We start from the raw sequence: 13,793 nt of genomic DNA on the forward strand, positions 1-13,793 counted from the left end.
CCAAATAGTTCCCCCAGGAACAACCCCTGTCCCCTCAACTCTGATCCCAAAGACCACACAAGAGTTCCAGAAAAGGTTTTATTATAACAAAACACTCAAATATCCAAAACTGGGAAAAGAGGCAGGGCAGGGCTGGCTGGCAGAGGGGCCTGGAGCTGCCTAGCTGGGAGAGGGGAGGCTGGTGAGTAGCTGCTCCAAGCACCATTGGACTTCCTCTGGGCCCCTGTAGGCCCGCTTCAGGCCCCGGGGAAGGCAGCGGCAGGACTCCAGGTTGAGGTAAAGCAGACCTGGGCAGCTGCTTATCACAGAGCTGTGGGGGCAGGGCAGGCCACGGTAGGTGAGGCACCAGCAAGGCTGAACAAGTCTAGGGAGCCCTCACTACCCTTGCACCACAGCTGGCTATGCCCCCTACACCCATCAAGGCCCACCCTCAATACCCTGGGTGTCCCTGAGGCCAACCCCAAGCAGGGGCTTGGCCAGTATGGGCTCCCTTTTCAGACCCCTGGAGCTGGCAGGCCACCCAGGGTGGGGGCTAAGCTATACTGGCTCCAAGGAACTAGGAGGTTGCTAACCTGACTGTGCCTGGCGTGACCCGAGTGCCCCTGAGGTTGAGGGAGCACAGGGCCAGGTGGGAGCCCCCAGGGGTGCCTGAGAAGGCAGCTAAGGCCTGCTCCAGGTCCTTCTCACTGAAGCCCTGGCCACTCAAGTCCAGCTCCCGCAGACTGTGACACCACTTCTGGGTGAGCAGAGGGCTGCCTTCCTTGGCTAGAGTCAGCCGGTCTGACATGCCGTACAGGCCCAAGTGAAGCTGCTCCAGCTCTGGAGGTGAGGAGTGGGCATGAGCTTTGGGTGGGCAAGGATCCCTGCATCCCGCCTGCCCACCTGCCACCCAGGAAGCACTGACCATGACATGGCAGATGGTGCAGGCCGGCAGGCGTGATCCGAGCACAGCCACGCAGATCCAGCAAACGCAGGTGAGGGGAGCCGTGGAGCAGGCGGCCCAGGACCTCGTTGCTCACAAAGTTACAGGTTGAGCTAGCAAGGCAGAGCTCCTCAAGGCTGGGGAAACCTGGGCCAGGAGTCATCGCTCGCCCGGAAGGCTTGGGCAGCCACATCAGGTTCAACAGCCGCAGCACCTGGGAGTGAAGCCCAGGCTGCAGATGGGGAGGGGGGTGACAGGTGCAAGAGGTGGGGCGTCAGGTACCTGCAGCTGGGGGCAGCCTTTCTGCAGGGCCTCGACAGGCAGCTGGAGGGGAGTGATGTTGTGACTGAGGCCAGTGCTCACCTCCAGGACCTGGAGCTGTGGGCAGCAGCTGCTCTGTAGAGGTGGGGAGAACATGAGGTTGGGTGTGTGGCAGTCCCTGGCTTGGCACCCAGCTCTGCTCCTGGCTGTCACCAACCTACCAGCAGTGCACCCAAGATAGCTGTTGTCTGGGAGTTGTAGGTCAGCCACAGCTTCCGCATTCGGGGTCCAGCTTCCTCCAAGAAGCTTACCACAGCCGTGGACTCCACCTAGGGACCCAGCACAGGGGTACCTGCCACCTCAGCCCAGGGTTCCTTGGGGCCCCTGGGAACATAGGGCTCACCATGGAGTGCTGTATGTCCAGGCTGTGGAGCTGAGGGCAGGCTTTGGCTAGCATGATCAGAGCGTCAGGGGTCACACCATGACAGTCAGAAAGCTTGAGGAAGGTGAGCCGAGGACAGGACTGGCTAACCAGCTGTGGAAGACAGAGGGCCAGCTGGGGTTGGAGAAGGGCAAGGGAAAGAGACCAATGGCTAGTGCCAATGCCACTTCACTGTCTCAGCAATGAGCTCCTTTCTGGCCATGCCAGGCCTACCTGGGTGCTCCCACTTCTTACTCCTCCCTCCTGGAGGAAATGCCAGAAAAAGAAAACCAAGCAGGCATTCTCATGGGGCATCACTTGGCCCCCACGGTACCTGACTCACTTCCTGGAAGTACTGGGTAACCCCAGAGTGTCATGGCTGGTGTGTAGGGCAGCCTCGCGCTCTCACCTTCAACACAGGGTGTACCTGGGACTTCCAGTGGATGAGAGTCAGCCTCTGGAGCTGTGAGAACCTGGGCGGACAGCAAAGGCAGAGCTGCAGGCTGTTTCCTTGCTTCCCTTCTGCCAGCGTTCTCCCCGCCCATCCCCTTGGTGCAGGGATGCAGGAAGGGGCCTGGGGCTTTCACACAACACAAAAAGTGATGTTTGGGAGTAAGAAAAAGATGGACTTCCTCACCGATTGGGCATAAGCCACTCCAGGGAAGCAACGAGCTTCTTCTCAGCCTTGGCCCCACTCTTGGCAGGGCGGCCAGCCAGCGGGGGAGACAGGGTCAGGGTGTGCCAGAGTGCAGGCTGGGAGGCGGCCTCGTGCCAGCGGCGGCACACGAGCGCAGCCCTGGGAGAAAGGATTTGCTCAGGGGCCGGACCGTCTGTGGCCGACGCTAGCCCTCATTGGCTGCTGCTATGGGGTTTACTAAGAGGAACTTGCCCCACCCCCCCAACTTTCACAGCGCCGCGGTCAGTTCAAAGTGTGGCCCCGGGGGTTCGAACTAGACCCTGAGACTGCTGCCGCGGACACGTGTGTGGGCGCTCAGGCCCCCGCCGAGTGCCTGGGCGGTCGGCCTGAGCTACGGCGCTGCGTGCAAAGGGCCTAGGGTACCTGCCGAGGAAGGGTATGGGCCCATCCGCCGCCACCAGCAACCCGAAAATCTGCAGCAGGATTTCCAGGGGGATGCGGTCGCCCCAGCCCGGGTCGGGCTCCTGAAGCGGCGTGGGCGCGGGCGCGGGCGCGGTCCTGGGCTTGGCCTTGGCCGCGCGGGACCCCGGGGACCGCAGCCGCTGAGCTCGGCGGGCGGCGCGCCTCTGCGCGCGGGGGCGGGAGGGCCCCGGGCCTGGCAGCACCAGCAGCATGCTGTCCGACTGCAGCAGGTGGTACCCTGAGCCGCTCGGAGCAAGTCGATCCCACCACCAGTCTTCCGCCGAGCGGGTCCGCGCCGCGGCCGGGTGCACGACCCGGACTCTGCGCCCAGCCCGGCGGGGCCGCCCTGCAGCCCCTGAAGCCATAACCGCCCGCCGGCCTCCAGATTCCGCCCGGGGAGCGGAAGGGGCGGGCCCTCGGGGAGCGGAAGGGGCGGGCCCTGCGCCGGAAGGGCGTGGGCGGGAGGCGCGGCGGGGCCTGGGGCGGGGCCTGGGCCTCGGGCCGGACCCTCGCTGGGGCTCCGCACCTGACTTCCGGGCTGGGGCTTCCGGCGCTGGGCCCGGCCCGGAGAGCGCGCTCGCCGAGTTAGGGCGGGTGAGTTGCGACTCTCGCTCCTGCTCAGCTGCGTCTTAGCTCTACCGTCGTGGCCCGGGGCGGAGGCGGCGCCCTCAGAGTGTGGCTGGACGGACGGCCGCCGGGCCTGGCAGCGCGCGGGTTCAGGATCTGAAGGCGCGGGACCTGGGCGCACTGGTCGGCGCTCCGCCGCTCCTCGACGTAGGGCAGGGCGGTGCCCGCCGCGGTCATACCCCTAGCCCCGACTCAGCTCCGACTGTCCCGGGGCTCGCAGAAGCCGCAGCGGTGTGCGGCGCCCTGTCCCCGAGTCCTTGTTCCGTGTTCGTAGGCGCGAGTGTGGTGGCGGCGGCGGTCTCGGCCCCTCAGACCCGAAGGTCATCTCCCTCTTTACTTATTCTCCCCTGGGCTTCGGCGCTTCCCGCTACCCTGACTGCTTACGGGGTACGTGTATCCTGGTGTCGGGTCCTTGGTTTGCTTGGCCCCTCCTACTTCCCATACCCCACCCCTGGCACCCCACTCAGTATCCCAGGTCTTGGCTGTCTGGTCCTCTCCTTACTCCTGTTTTGTGTTTTTCTGTTGTGATCCTGCATGCGAGCCTGTTCCCTGCAAGCCAGACCAGGTTTTCAGTTTCCAGAGCCGAAGCGTCTTCTTTGGACCTAGGTGGGGAAAAGAAGAGCTGGCTGTGATCTTTGCTCTTCTGGAGGCCCCAGCCTTGGCCTGAATGGCAGCACCCCCGCTGGGCCGTCTGGTGCTGACCCACCTGCTGGTAGCCCTCTTTGGCATGGGCTCATGGGCTGCAGTCAATGGTATCTGGGTGGAGCTGCCTGTGGTGGTGAAAGACCTACCCGAGGGTGAGTAGGGGTGGGGGTGGGGGGGTGGGGCGGGGGACGAGGCTGCAGCTGCTCTCCTTCCCTGGGCATCCTGCCCCTGACACGGCTGCCTCTTTCCTTGCAGGTTGGAGTCTCCCCTCCTACCTCTCTGTGCTTGTGGCTCTGGGGAACCTGGGTCTCCTGGTGGTGACCGTGTGGAGGCGGCTGGCCCCGGGCAAGGGCGAGCGGGTCCCCATCCAGGTGGTGCAGGCGCTGAGTGTGGTGGGCACGGCTCTGCTGGCCCCGCTGTGGCCACAGGTGACCACAGTGGCGGGGCAGGTGCACTCCGTGGCCTTCCTGGGTCTGGCCTTCGTGCTGGCGCTGGCCTGCTGTGCCTCTAACATCACTTTCCTGCCCTTCCTGAGCCACCTGCCGCCTCCCTTCTTGCGATCTTTCTTTCTGGGTCAAGGCCTCAGCGCCCTGCTGCCCTGTGTATTGGCTCTAGTGCAGGGTGTGGGCCGCCTCGAATGCCCACCGACCCCCACCAATGGCACCCCTGGGCCCCCTCTCGACTTCCCAGAGCGTTTTCCCGCCAGCACCTTCTTTGGGATCTTGTCCACTCTATTGGTCATTTCAGCTGCCGCTTTCCAGGGTCTCTTGTTGCTGTTGCCATCACCGCCATCTGTACCCACGGGCGGCCCAGGGCCTGGCCTGCGGGTGGGAGCCCCAGGAGTGGAGGAGGAGGAAGAGGAAGAGGCCTCGCCCCTGCAGGAACCCCCCAGCCCGGCGGCAGACACCACTCCCAGCCCAGAACCTGTGGCCCCCAGGCTGCTCTCCACCCATGGTGCCTTGCTGCTGGGCCTGCTGGCTGTGACCAACGCTCTGACCAACGGTGTGTTGCCCGCTGTGCAGAGCTATTCCTGCTTGCCTTACGGGCGCCTCGCCTACCACTTGGCTGTGGTGCTGGGCAGTGCTGCCAACCCACTTGCCTGCTTTCTGGCCATGGGTGTTCTATGCAGGTACACAGGGAGCCCAGGTCCCTCGGGATGGGATTTAGGGGTGAGGGCCTGGGCCGGGCACAGCCAGCTCTGAGTTTTGACTCACCCTTGGCAGGTCCCTGGCAGGGCTGGGTGGTCTTTCTCTGCTGGGCGTGGTCTTTGGGGCCTACCTTATGGCACTGGCAGTCCTGAGCCCCTGCCCACCCCTGGTGGGCACCTCTGCGGGGGTCGTTCTTGTGGTGAGTACTCTGGGGACAGGGCAACGAAAAGGGTGGCCGTTGGGAGGGGTTTGCCTCAGAGCAGGGCATCTCTGCTCAGCCTGCTACTGTGTCCACCCTCCCAGGTGGTGTCGTGGGTTCTGTGTCTGGGCGTGTTCTCGTACGTGAAGGTGGCTGCCAGCTCGCTGCTGCATGGTGGCGGCCAGCCGGCGTTGCTGGCCGCTGGCGTGGCCATCCAGGTGGGCTCCCTGCTTGGCGCCGTGGCCATGTTCCCTCCCACCAGCATCTACCAAGTGTTCCGCAGCGGGAAGGACTGTGTGGACCCCTGTGGCCCCTAAGCCTAGTGTGGGGGGGTACTTTGCTCCCCCCACCTGTCTTCAGGGTGTAGCTGCCACAGAGACTGCCTGCCCACTCCCTGGGGAGACCCGCCTCACATGCAGCCTGCTCACAGACAGTTGCACACTCCACAGGCCGACCTGGCCCTGCAGGCCAGGTGGGGGACACAGCAGCCTCAGAGCCAGGGCCCAGCTGGGAATGTGGACTTTGGTCCAGGACCTGTGTGGGATTTGTACAATAAAGCATTTTTATTCCATGAGTTGGAGTCGATCCCAGGAACAACTTCTGCTATGCAGATAGACCTCCTGTGACCCGGAGCCGGAGCCGTAGTCTGACCTATTCAGGAGGGGCTGCCGCTCCCTGAGGCAGTGTCTTGAGTTCCCAGGTTCATGGAACTCTGTCCTCTACACACAGAGAAGTGCCCAGAGGGACAGAGAAGGCCTGCTCCCAGGGCCTGGGGTCTGGGCCAAGGACCCACACAGGTTACAGCAGCCAGAGGCTGTGAGATGGGCCAGGCGAGCCAGGCACGAGGGCCAGACCACATGGGCTGCCTGCTGGTCACCGAGTCTGTGGCTGGGGTGTGGCAGTGTTTCCCTGCTGCTTTATGGGGGATCCTGGGGGCAGATTTACACCAGGGGCTTGTTGCCAGTTCCGTGCGTGGAAAGGGCTCTGTGAGCAAGACTTAGAAGACGGGTATGAGGGTCCACCAGTCTTGGGATTCCTCTGCCCAAGGATGTCGCCCCCTCCCCCAAGCCACCTGTCCCGTTTTAGCTCCTGTGATCAAAGCTGCCAAGCCCCAAGCCTTTATTCAGGTGGACGTGACAGCGGCTGCTGGCAGATGGCCCTGGCTCTGCACAATCCACACTCTGCCCCCAAGGCCCCAGGATGGCTGTCCAGGCCTCTGCTTGTTGGCGTCTGTAGGGAGCCAGGCTGTCCTGGACTGGCGGGCTCTCCCACTCAGGGCTGGCGCAGCCTGCAGAGAGCCCCGAGCCGGGAGGGTCTGGGAGGGGGGATTTGGATGGAGGCTGCTGTGGGGCCGGGCCTGGGCTTCTGCTGTCTCCTCTGTGCCTCCTGGGCGGGTCGGGAGCAGAGGCCTGTCGACAACAGCGTCCCAGCGGGGCCCTGAGCTGTGGTCCAGTGTCAGTGGCCTGGTACAGAGACCCTGTTCTCACAGACAAGGCACCCAGTTCCACAGGGGGCCCTGAGGCCCAGGGTGTGGACTCTGGGAGCAGTGGTGCCTGCCTTGCCATCCAGCCCCCGCCGGATGCCCACCCTTAACTTCAGAGGCCGGCTGTCCTTGACTCAGGAAGCACATGGGCTTCTCAAGGCCTTCCGCCCTGGCCTTGGCCAGACCAGCTGAGCAGGAAGAACTTCCTGGCGGGAGGGAAGGCTCTCCAGGCCTTGACCCTCCAACCAGCGTTCAGTTGGGCCAGGTTCCCTCGGGGCTCAGACAACCCAGCCCTGAAGACAGGCCCTAGTGATGCTAACTGCCGGGCCACCTGACCTGACGGGACTGGGGAGGGGGCAGCAGCAGCTTGACGTGCCTTTTGCGTTTGGGAAGCAAGGTGACAGGCAGCTGTGAGTTAGGGACACTGCCTTTGGTTGCAGCGCGCAGAGGCCGAGGGCATGAAATGGGCAGTGTATCCCTCCCTGCACCCCCTGACACTGCCCTCGTCCCTTGCTCACCCTGGGACGGCTTGCAGTTCCTTCCTGCCCCCTTTCCCTTGTGTTGAGAGTCCAAGGAGTCTCTGCTTTGCCCTCCTGTTTGTCTGCCCAGTGTGCCAGGCTCCGTGGAATGTGCATGGTCTCCCAAAGTGGGGGGGTGGGCAGGGGGGCTGGAGGGGGTTTGAGGAAGCTGCCACCCTTTGAAGTCTCCGGGACATTCCGGCCAGCGTCCCTGAAGGAAACAAGCGGGGGCCCAGATGACAAGGGGAGGAAAGGTCGCAGGGCCAAATCCTAGAGAGCCACTAGCTCGCTTGGCACGCCCTTCCTGCTCTCAGCCACCCAGGGATGAAGCCGGGAAGGGGGGCAGCCCACCATGCCAGCCCTTCAGAGCAGAGTGTCCCCCAGGACTGCACCTGGGCACCATGCTTCCAGCTGGATGGCATGTGGCCAGCCACTCAGCCTCCCAGCTCTGCCCAAAGGATCTCTCAGACTTTGAAGGAGACCCCAGACATTCTCTCCACTGCACTTTTCAGGGGTCTCAGAGACAACTGTAGTTCTAGTGGGTTATTAATCACAGACCCCTCTGCCCCCCCGGCCCCCGCCCCCGTGGCTGGGTGGGTGACCCAGCTGATCCAGCTGTGATGCCCACACCAGTTGAAATGGGGGAGGAGAGGTGGCCCTGTGGAGCAAATAAGGACCCAGTAGGTTGGTCCTGGGGGTGTCAGTCGCCCCAAGAATTGTAAAAACTACCCAAGCTACTCGGTGCGCACACAGCAGAGCAAGGGGCAGAGAGACCCAGATCCTGACGGTGTCCTGCAGCCGCCAGGAGCCAGCTCTGCCTGGAGCTAAACCCCTTGGACTTCCAAGTTATGTTAGCCCACAATTTCTTGCTTATTTAAGTTGAGTTGGTTTCTATTTGTCACAGCTGCAAGAGTTGTGAGGTCCTCTCTCGTCTCTGAAGCATCTGGAACCATTCAGAAGTTTGCACGCCAAGCACTGGCTGACCTTTCCATGCCTGGGGGAGGATTAGTCACCGTCCTGCAGGCTCTCCTGTCATACTCCCCATGTCAAGAGCCCTAGGCTCTCCTAGGCACTCCCACCAGCTCCTGAGCAGAATGCTTCGCTGACCACTTCCACCCTGGAAAGGAGAGTTTCCTGGAGGTCGGACCCTCTCAGAAAACCTTGAGCCAGGCCAGGTGGGGAAGGAGGCAGAACCTTCTTTAGCTGGACTATCCAGAGAAAGCCCTGGAGGAGGTTTCTGTCTTCATATTTCCTCTCCTTTTGCAAGCGTGGCAGGAGAACTGAGCTCATTAGAAAACATTGCAAAAGAGCCCCTACCTGACCCCTCACAGGTGTCCTGCTACCCATGTCCCCCCACAAGCTCCCACCCCACCCCACACGGACTTAGGTCAGAGGGATGTGAAGAGATGCAGAGGCCAGGGTGCTCAGGCATCCAGAGGAGAAACAGGCAGATCTGCAGATGAAGGTGTCTGTTTTCTGTTTCTGTTCAGCGTTGCACTGTGGGTCCTGGCAAGGGTTGTTACACAGGAAAAAGAAAGAAAAGGCATCCAGATGGGAAAAAAGTAAACCTATCCTCAGATGACGATTATATGTATAGAAAAGCATAAGGAGTCCACAAAGAACTTGTTAGGACCAAAAACAAATTCAACCAAAATTTGCAGAATACAATATCGATACACAGAAATCAGTCGTATCTTGATACACGTTCAGCCGATAAGGAAAATTTTTTTACAGTAGTGTCAAAAAAATAAAGTACCTCAAAATGAATTTAACAAAGGAAATGCTAAACTTGTACATGGAAAACTACAAAATGTTGACAACAATGAAAGACATGAGTAAATATTCATAGGTCAGAAGACCTGTTGTTAACTTGGCAATACTGATCTACAGATTCTAGTAATCCCTATCAAAATTCCATCCAGCTTTTTTGGAAAAAAAAAATTAATCCTAATATTAATAACAAAACAAAATGCAGGAGACACAGAATAGCCAAAACAATCCTTTTTTTGTGTGTACCATGCCACATGGCTTGCAGGGTCTTAGTTCCCTGACCAGAGATTGAACCTGGATCTTTGGCAGTAAAAGTGCTGTTTTAACCACTAGACCGCCAGGGAATTCCCCAGAACAATCTTTAAAAGAATATAGTTGGCTACAAAACTACAGTAATCAAGACAGACATACAGGTCAATAAAACAGAATAGAGAGCCCAGAAATAAACCCACACACTTAATGATCAATTAATCTACAAGAAAAAGAGACAAGAATCTGCAAAGGAGTGGCGGGGCTTCCTAGGTGGCAATAGTGGTAAAGAATCTGCCAGCCACTGCAGGAGAATATACAAAGGACAACCTCTTCAATACATGGTGTTGGGAAAACTGGATGCTACAAATATTAAGACTCAAACTGGAGTACTTTCCCACTCCAGATACAAAATAAACCAAAAATGGATTAAAGACTTAATGTAAGACCTGAAACCATTAATCTCTTAGAAGAAAACATTGTCATCAGCCTTGGCAATTTTCTTGAATATGTCTCCTCAAGCAAGAGAAACAAAAGTAAAAATAAACAAATGGGACTACATCAACCTAAAAAGTGTTTGTACAGTAAAGGAAACTATCAACAAAATGAAAAAACAGCCTACTGAATGGACCTTTGAAATGGTTATATCCAACAAGAGATTAATATCCAAAACATTCAAAGAACTCACATGATGCAACCTCAGTAAAACAAACAACACAGTTAAAAAATGGGCAGAAGACCAAAATAGACAAAAGAAGACATACCTGTGGAGAGCAGGCACATGAAAAGATCTCAACATCATCAGTCATGAGAAAAATCAAAGCCACAATGAGATCTCACCTCACACTCATCAGAATGGTCATTATCAACAAGACAACAAACAAGTGTTGGAGAGGGTGTGTAGAAAAGTGAACCCTTGTGTGCTGTTGGTGGTTATGTAAATTGGTACAGTCACTGTGAACAACAGTATGGAGTTTCCTCAAAATGTTAAAAATAGAGTTACCATATGATCTAGCAATTTCACTTCTGAGTATTTAACTGAAGAAAACAAGAACACTCATTAGAAAACATACATAAGCCCCTATGTTAATTGCAGCATATGTTTGTTAGCCAAGATACAGAAACAGTCTAATTGCCCATTGACAGATAAATGGATAAAGAAGATGTGCCACATATTTTATCTATCTATCTATCTATATATCTATATCTATATCTACACACACACACACACACACACACACACACACACACACACACACAATGGAGTATTAGCCACAGAACCCTGTCCTTGGGCTTCCCTGGTAGCAGAGTGGTAAAGAACCCACCTACTGATGGAGGAGACACAAGAGGCACAGGTTTGATCCCTGGGTCGGGAAGATCCCCTGGAGTAGGAAATGCCAAACCACTCCAGTGTTCTTTTTTTTTTTTTCACTCCAGTATTTTTGCCTGGAAAATCCCATGGACAGAGGAGCTTGGCAGGCTACAATCCATGGGGTCACAAGTGGGACACAGCTGAGCAACTGAGAATGGTTAGCCATAGAACAGAATGGAATCTTGCTGTTTTGACAACATGGATGGATTTTGCTGAGTGGAATAAGTCAGACAGTGAAAGACAAATACCGTATGATTTCACTTATAAGTGGAATAAAAAGCATAACAAGTAAACAAACATATGAAAACAGAAACAGACTCATAGATGCAGAGAACAAAAAGTAGTTGCCAGAGGGGAGAGATAGGTGAGGGAAATTAATCAGAGGTACAAGCTTCCAGTTACAAAATAAGTGAGTCAACAGGTATGAAATATACAGTGGGGAATATAGTCAATAATATAGTAGTAACTTCGTGCATTGACAGATGGTAACTAGACTTACTCTGGGGATCATTTTATAATGTATAGAAATATTGAATCACTACATTGTTCACCTGGAACTACTGGCGTTGTAGGTTAATTATACATCGAGAATAAACTCATAGAAAAGGAGATCTGATTTGTGGTTACCAGAAGCAAGGGGTGGGGGGATGCAGAATTGGATAAAGGTGGGCAAAAGGTACAAATTTCCAGTTATAAGACAGGTACTAGGGAGACTTCCCTGGCAGTCCAGTGATTAGGGCTTCATGCTTGACTGCAGGGGGTATGAATTAACATCTTGCATGCTGAGCAGCAGGCTTCCCAGGTGGCACTACTGGTAAAGAACCCTTCTGCCAATGCAGGAGACCTAAGAGACATGGGTTTGATCCCTGGGTCAGGAGGATCCTCTGCAGAAGGGTATGGCAACCCACTCCAGCATTCTTGCCTGGAGAATCCCATCAACAGAGGAGCTTGGTGGGCTACAGTCCATAGGGTTGCAAAGATTGGACATGAGTGAAGTGACTTAACATCCACGCATGCCGAGTGGCACAGCCAAAAAAAGGTAAGTATTATACTAGGGATGTAACGTACAACATGATTAATTAACTGCTGAATGTTACATATGAAAGTTTGTCAGAGTAAATCCTAAGAGATCTCAACATAAGGAAAAAAATTTTTTATCTTTTATTTTGTTTATACAAGATAATTGATGTTCAGTGAATGTATTGTAGTGACTATTTCACGATGTATGTGAGTCTAATCATGCTGCACACCTTAAACTTACACAGTGCAGCATCAGTTACATCTCAATAAAACTGGAAGAAAAAAAGCATTTTATTTCAAAAGCATTTATGTATATATGTGTGTATGTATATCTCCAGTACTCTTGCCTGGAAAATCCCATGGACAGAGGAGCCTGGTAGGCTGCAGTCCTTGGGGTCGCTAAGAGTCGGACAGGACTGAGCGACTTCACTTTCACTTTTCACTTTCATGCATTAGAGAAGGAAATGGCAACCCACTCCAGTGTTCTTGCCTGGTGAATCCCAGGGATGGGGGAGCCTGCTGGGGTGCCATCTATGGGGTCGCACAGAGTCGGACACGACTGATGTGACTTAGCAGCAGCATGTATGTATATACATATGGGCTTCCCTGGTGGCTCAGACAGTAAAGAATATGCCTGCAAGGCAGGAGACTGGGGCTCGATCCCTTGGTCGGGATTTACAAGATAATGTAAAAATACATAGTCATATATTTCATATATATAGATGCAATAAAATTTTAAAAGCACTAAAAAAAAAAAGAATAAAGTTGCAGTAATCTCTCACACTTCCCAGTTACAAAACTTACTACAAAGTTATACTAGCAGAGCCTTCCTTGATGGTCCAGTGGTTAACACTGTGCTTCCAAGCAAGGGACGCAGTTTCGATCCCTGGCTGGGGCACTAAGATCCCACATGCCACATGGCAATGGAAACCTTCTGGCTGCAATGAAGACCTGACTCAGCCAAAAAATGGAATCAATCGATAAATAACACTTGCTTCTCACTAACTCACCTCCCTGATTCTGACAGTGAGACTTAGTATGAGTCTTACTCTTCACAGCAGCATAGATATTTGCACAAGTTCAGTTAGAATCTATCTTCCGTTTTATCAAGACAGAATTGGAGAAATTTGCTGTGTGCCCAAGGCCTGGTGAATGGCCACACCGAGAGGGTGGCTCATTAACAGGTGTGAGCCACTTCTAGGGAACCTGGGTCAACCTCCTGGAGCGAATGCCTACAGAACACTCCCAGGGTTTCGTGCTCCATGCCTTACAGGCAGTCAGGAAGGCCTCTTCCTAGCAGGCTCACAAACAGAAATTCACCCATATAGTATACATTGTTTCTCACCTGGGATAACAAATAATGGAGGCCTTTGAAAGTCCAATCTGAGAGTTTTAATAATAACGTCTAGCAAAGCAAACTTAAGGTGGCCTGCGTGATATCTTAGCACCCTTAACTTGTGAGCCAGGACCTCATTTTGCAGCAAGAAAAGCGAGGCTTGAGCAGTCATCCTAACCTATCGCACTGAAATGATGGGCTGTAACGGCTGCCCCTTCTCAGCCCTGGGTTCAGCTCCAGCTGTCGGCGCTGACCCCCTAGTCTCTTCTCCCTCCCGGCTTCCGCCCTTGCTGTGAACTCCTGGGGAACAGGTGAGCTGACCTCCCCAAGCCTCAGCTTCCACTGGGGGTGGGAAAAGACCCCAACAGCAGGGTCTGGGGACGACAGAGGAGGAGATGGTTGATGGCATCATCGACTCGATGGACGTGAGTTTGAGCAAGCTCCGGGAGTTGGAGATGGACAGGAAAGCCTGGCGTGCTGCAGTCCATGGGGTCGCAAAGAGTCGGATACGACTGAGCGACTGAGCGACGAAACTGAACCGAGTGGTGTCTGACAGCGTGCCTTGACGGAGCGCCTGTCCTGGCCCTCAAGCTAGTGGGCCGGGAGCCGCCAGGGGGCGCTGCTCCACCGCGGTCGCGGGACTCCTCGGGGCGGGGCCTCCAGTCCCCGCCCGCCCGTCGGGACGGCGCGCGCGTGCGCATGCGCCCCTCCCGCAGGGCCTGC

At 55.7% G+C, this 13,793-nt stretch overlaps 2 protein-coding genes across 14 annotated transcripts; one reads left to right on the plus strand and one right to left on the minus strand.

The window, feature by feature from the left end:
• Positions 1–64: 64 nt before the first annotated feature.
• On the minus strand, positions 65–3,086 carry FBXL6 (F-box and leucine rich repeat protein 6). Of its 2 annotated transcripts, none has more exons than XM_081497406.1 (9): positions 2,665–3,086; positions 2,242–2,400; positions 2,032–2,077; positions 1,587–1,718; positions 1,405–1,512; positions 1,205–1,318; positions 905–1,136; positions 573–819; positions 65–310 (listed from the first exon to the last, which is right to left on the minus strand). In XM_081497406.1, exons 1-9 carry the CDS (start codon positions 3,066–3,068, stop codon positions 160–162), a joined length of 1,593 nt encoding a protein of 530 aa, XP_081353532.1. In that variant the 5' UTR covers positions 3,069–3,086; the 3' UTR covers positions 65–159. The 2 variants fall into 2 exon arrangements, with proteins under 2 accessions (XP_081353532.1, XP_081353531.1); XM_081497405.1 differs by having other exon boundaries at positions 2,014–2,077.
• A 96-nt stretch (positions 3,087–3,182) lies between these two features.
• Positions 3,183–5,893, plus strand: SLC52A2 (solute carrier family 52 member 2). 12 transcript variants are annotated; one of them, XM_081497473.1, is made up of 7 exons: positions 3,183–3,477; positions 3,605–3,717; positions 3,937–4,127; positions 4,231–4,403; positions 4,737–5,104; positions 5,199–5,322; positions 5,402–5,893. In XM_081497473.1, the coding sequence occupies exons 3-7, from the start codon at positions 3,998–4,000 to the stop codon at positions 5,687–5,689; spliced, it is 1,083 nt and encodes a 360-aa protein (XP_081353599.1). In that variant the 5' UTR covers positions 3,183–3,477; positions 3,605–3,717; positions 3,937–3,997; the 3' UTR covers positions 5,690–5,893. The 12 variants fall into 12 exon arrangements, with proteins under 12 accessions (XP_081353599.1, XP_081353598.1, XP_081353589.1 ...); XM_081497472.1 differs by having other exon boundaries at positions 3,183–3,297; XM_081497463.1 differs by having other exon boundaries at positions 4,231–5,104.
• Positions 5,894–13,793: the final 7,900 nt, after the last annotated feature.

The sequence above is a fragment of the Giraffa tippelskirchi genome, chromosome 6 (assembly GCF_054371585.1).
Source record: "Giraffa tippelskirchi isolate mGirTip1 chromosome 6, T2T-mGirTip1v1.2.pri, whole genome shotgun sequence".
Taxonomy (NCBI): domain Eukaryota; kingdom Metazoa; phylum Chordata; class Mammalia; order Artiodactyla; family Giraffidae; genus Giraffa; species Giraffa tippelskirchi.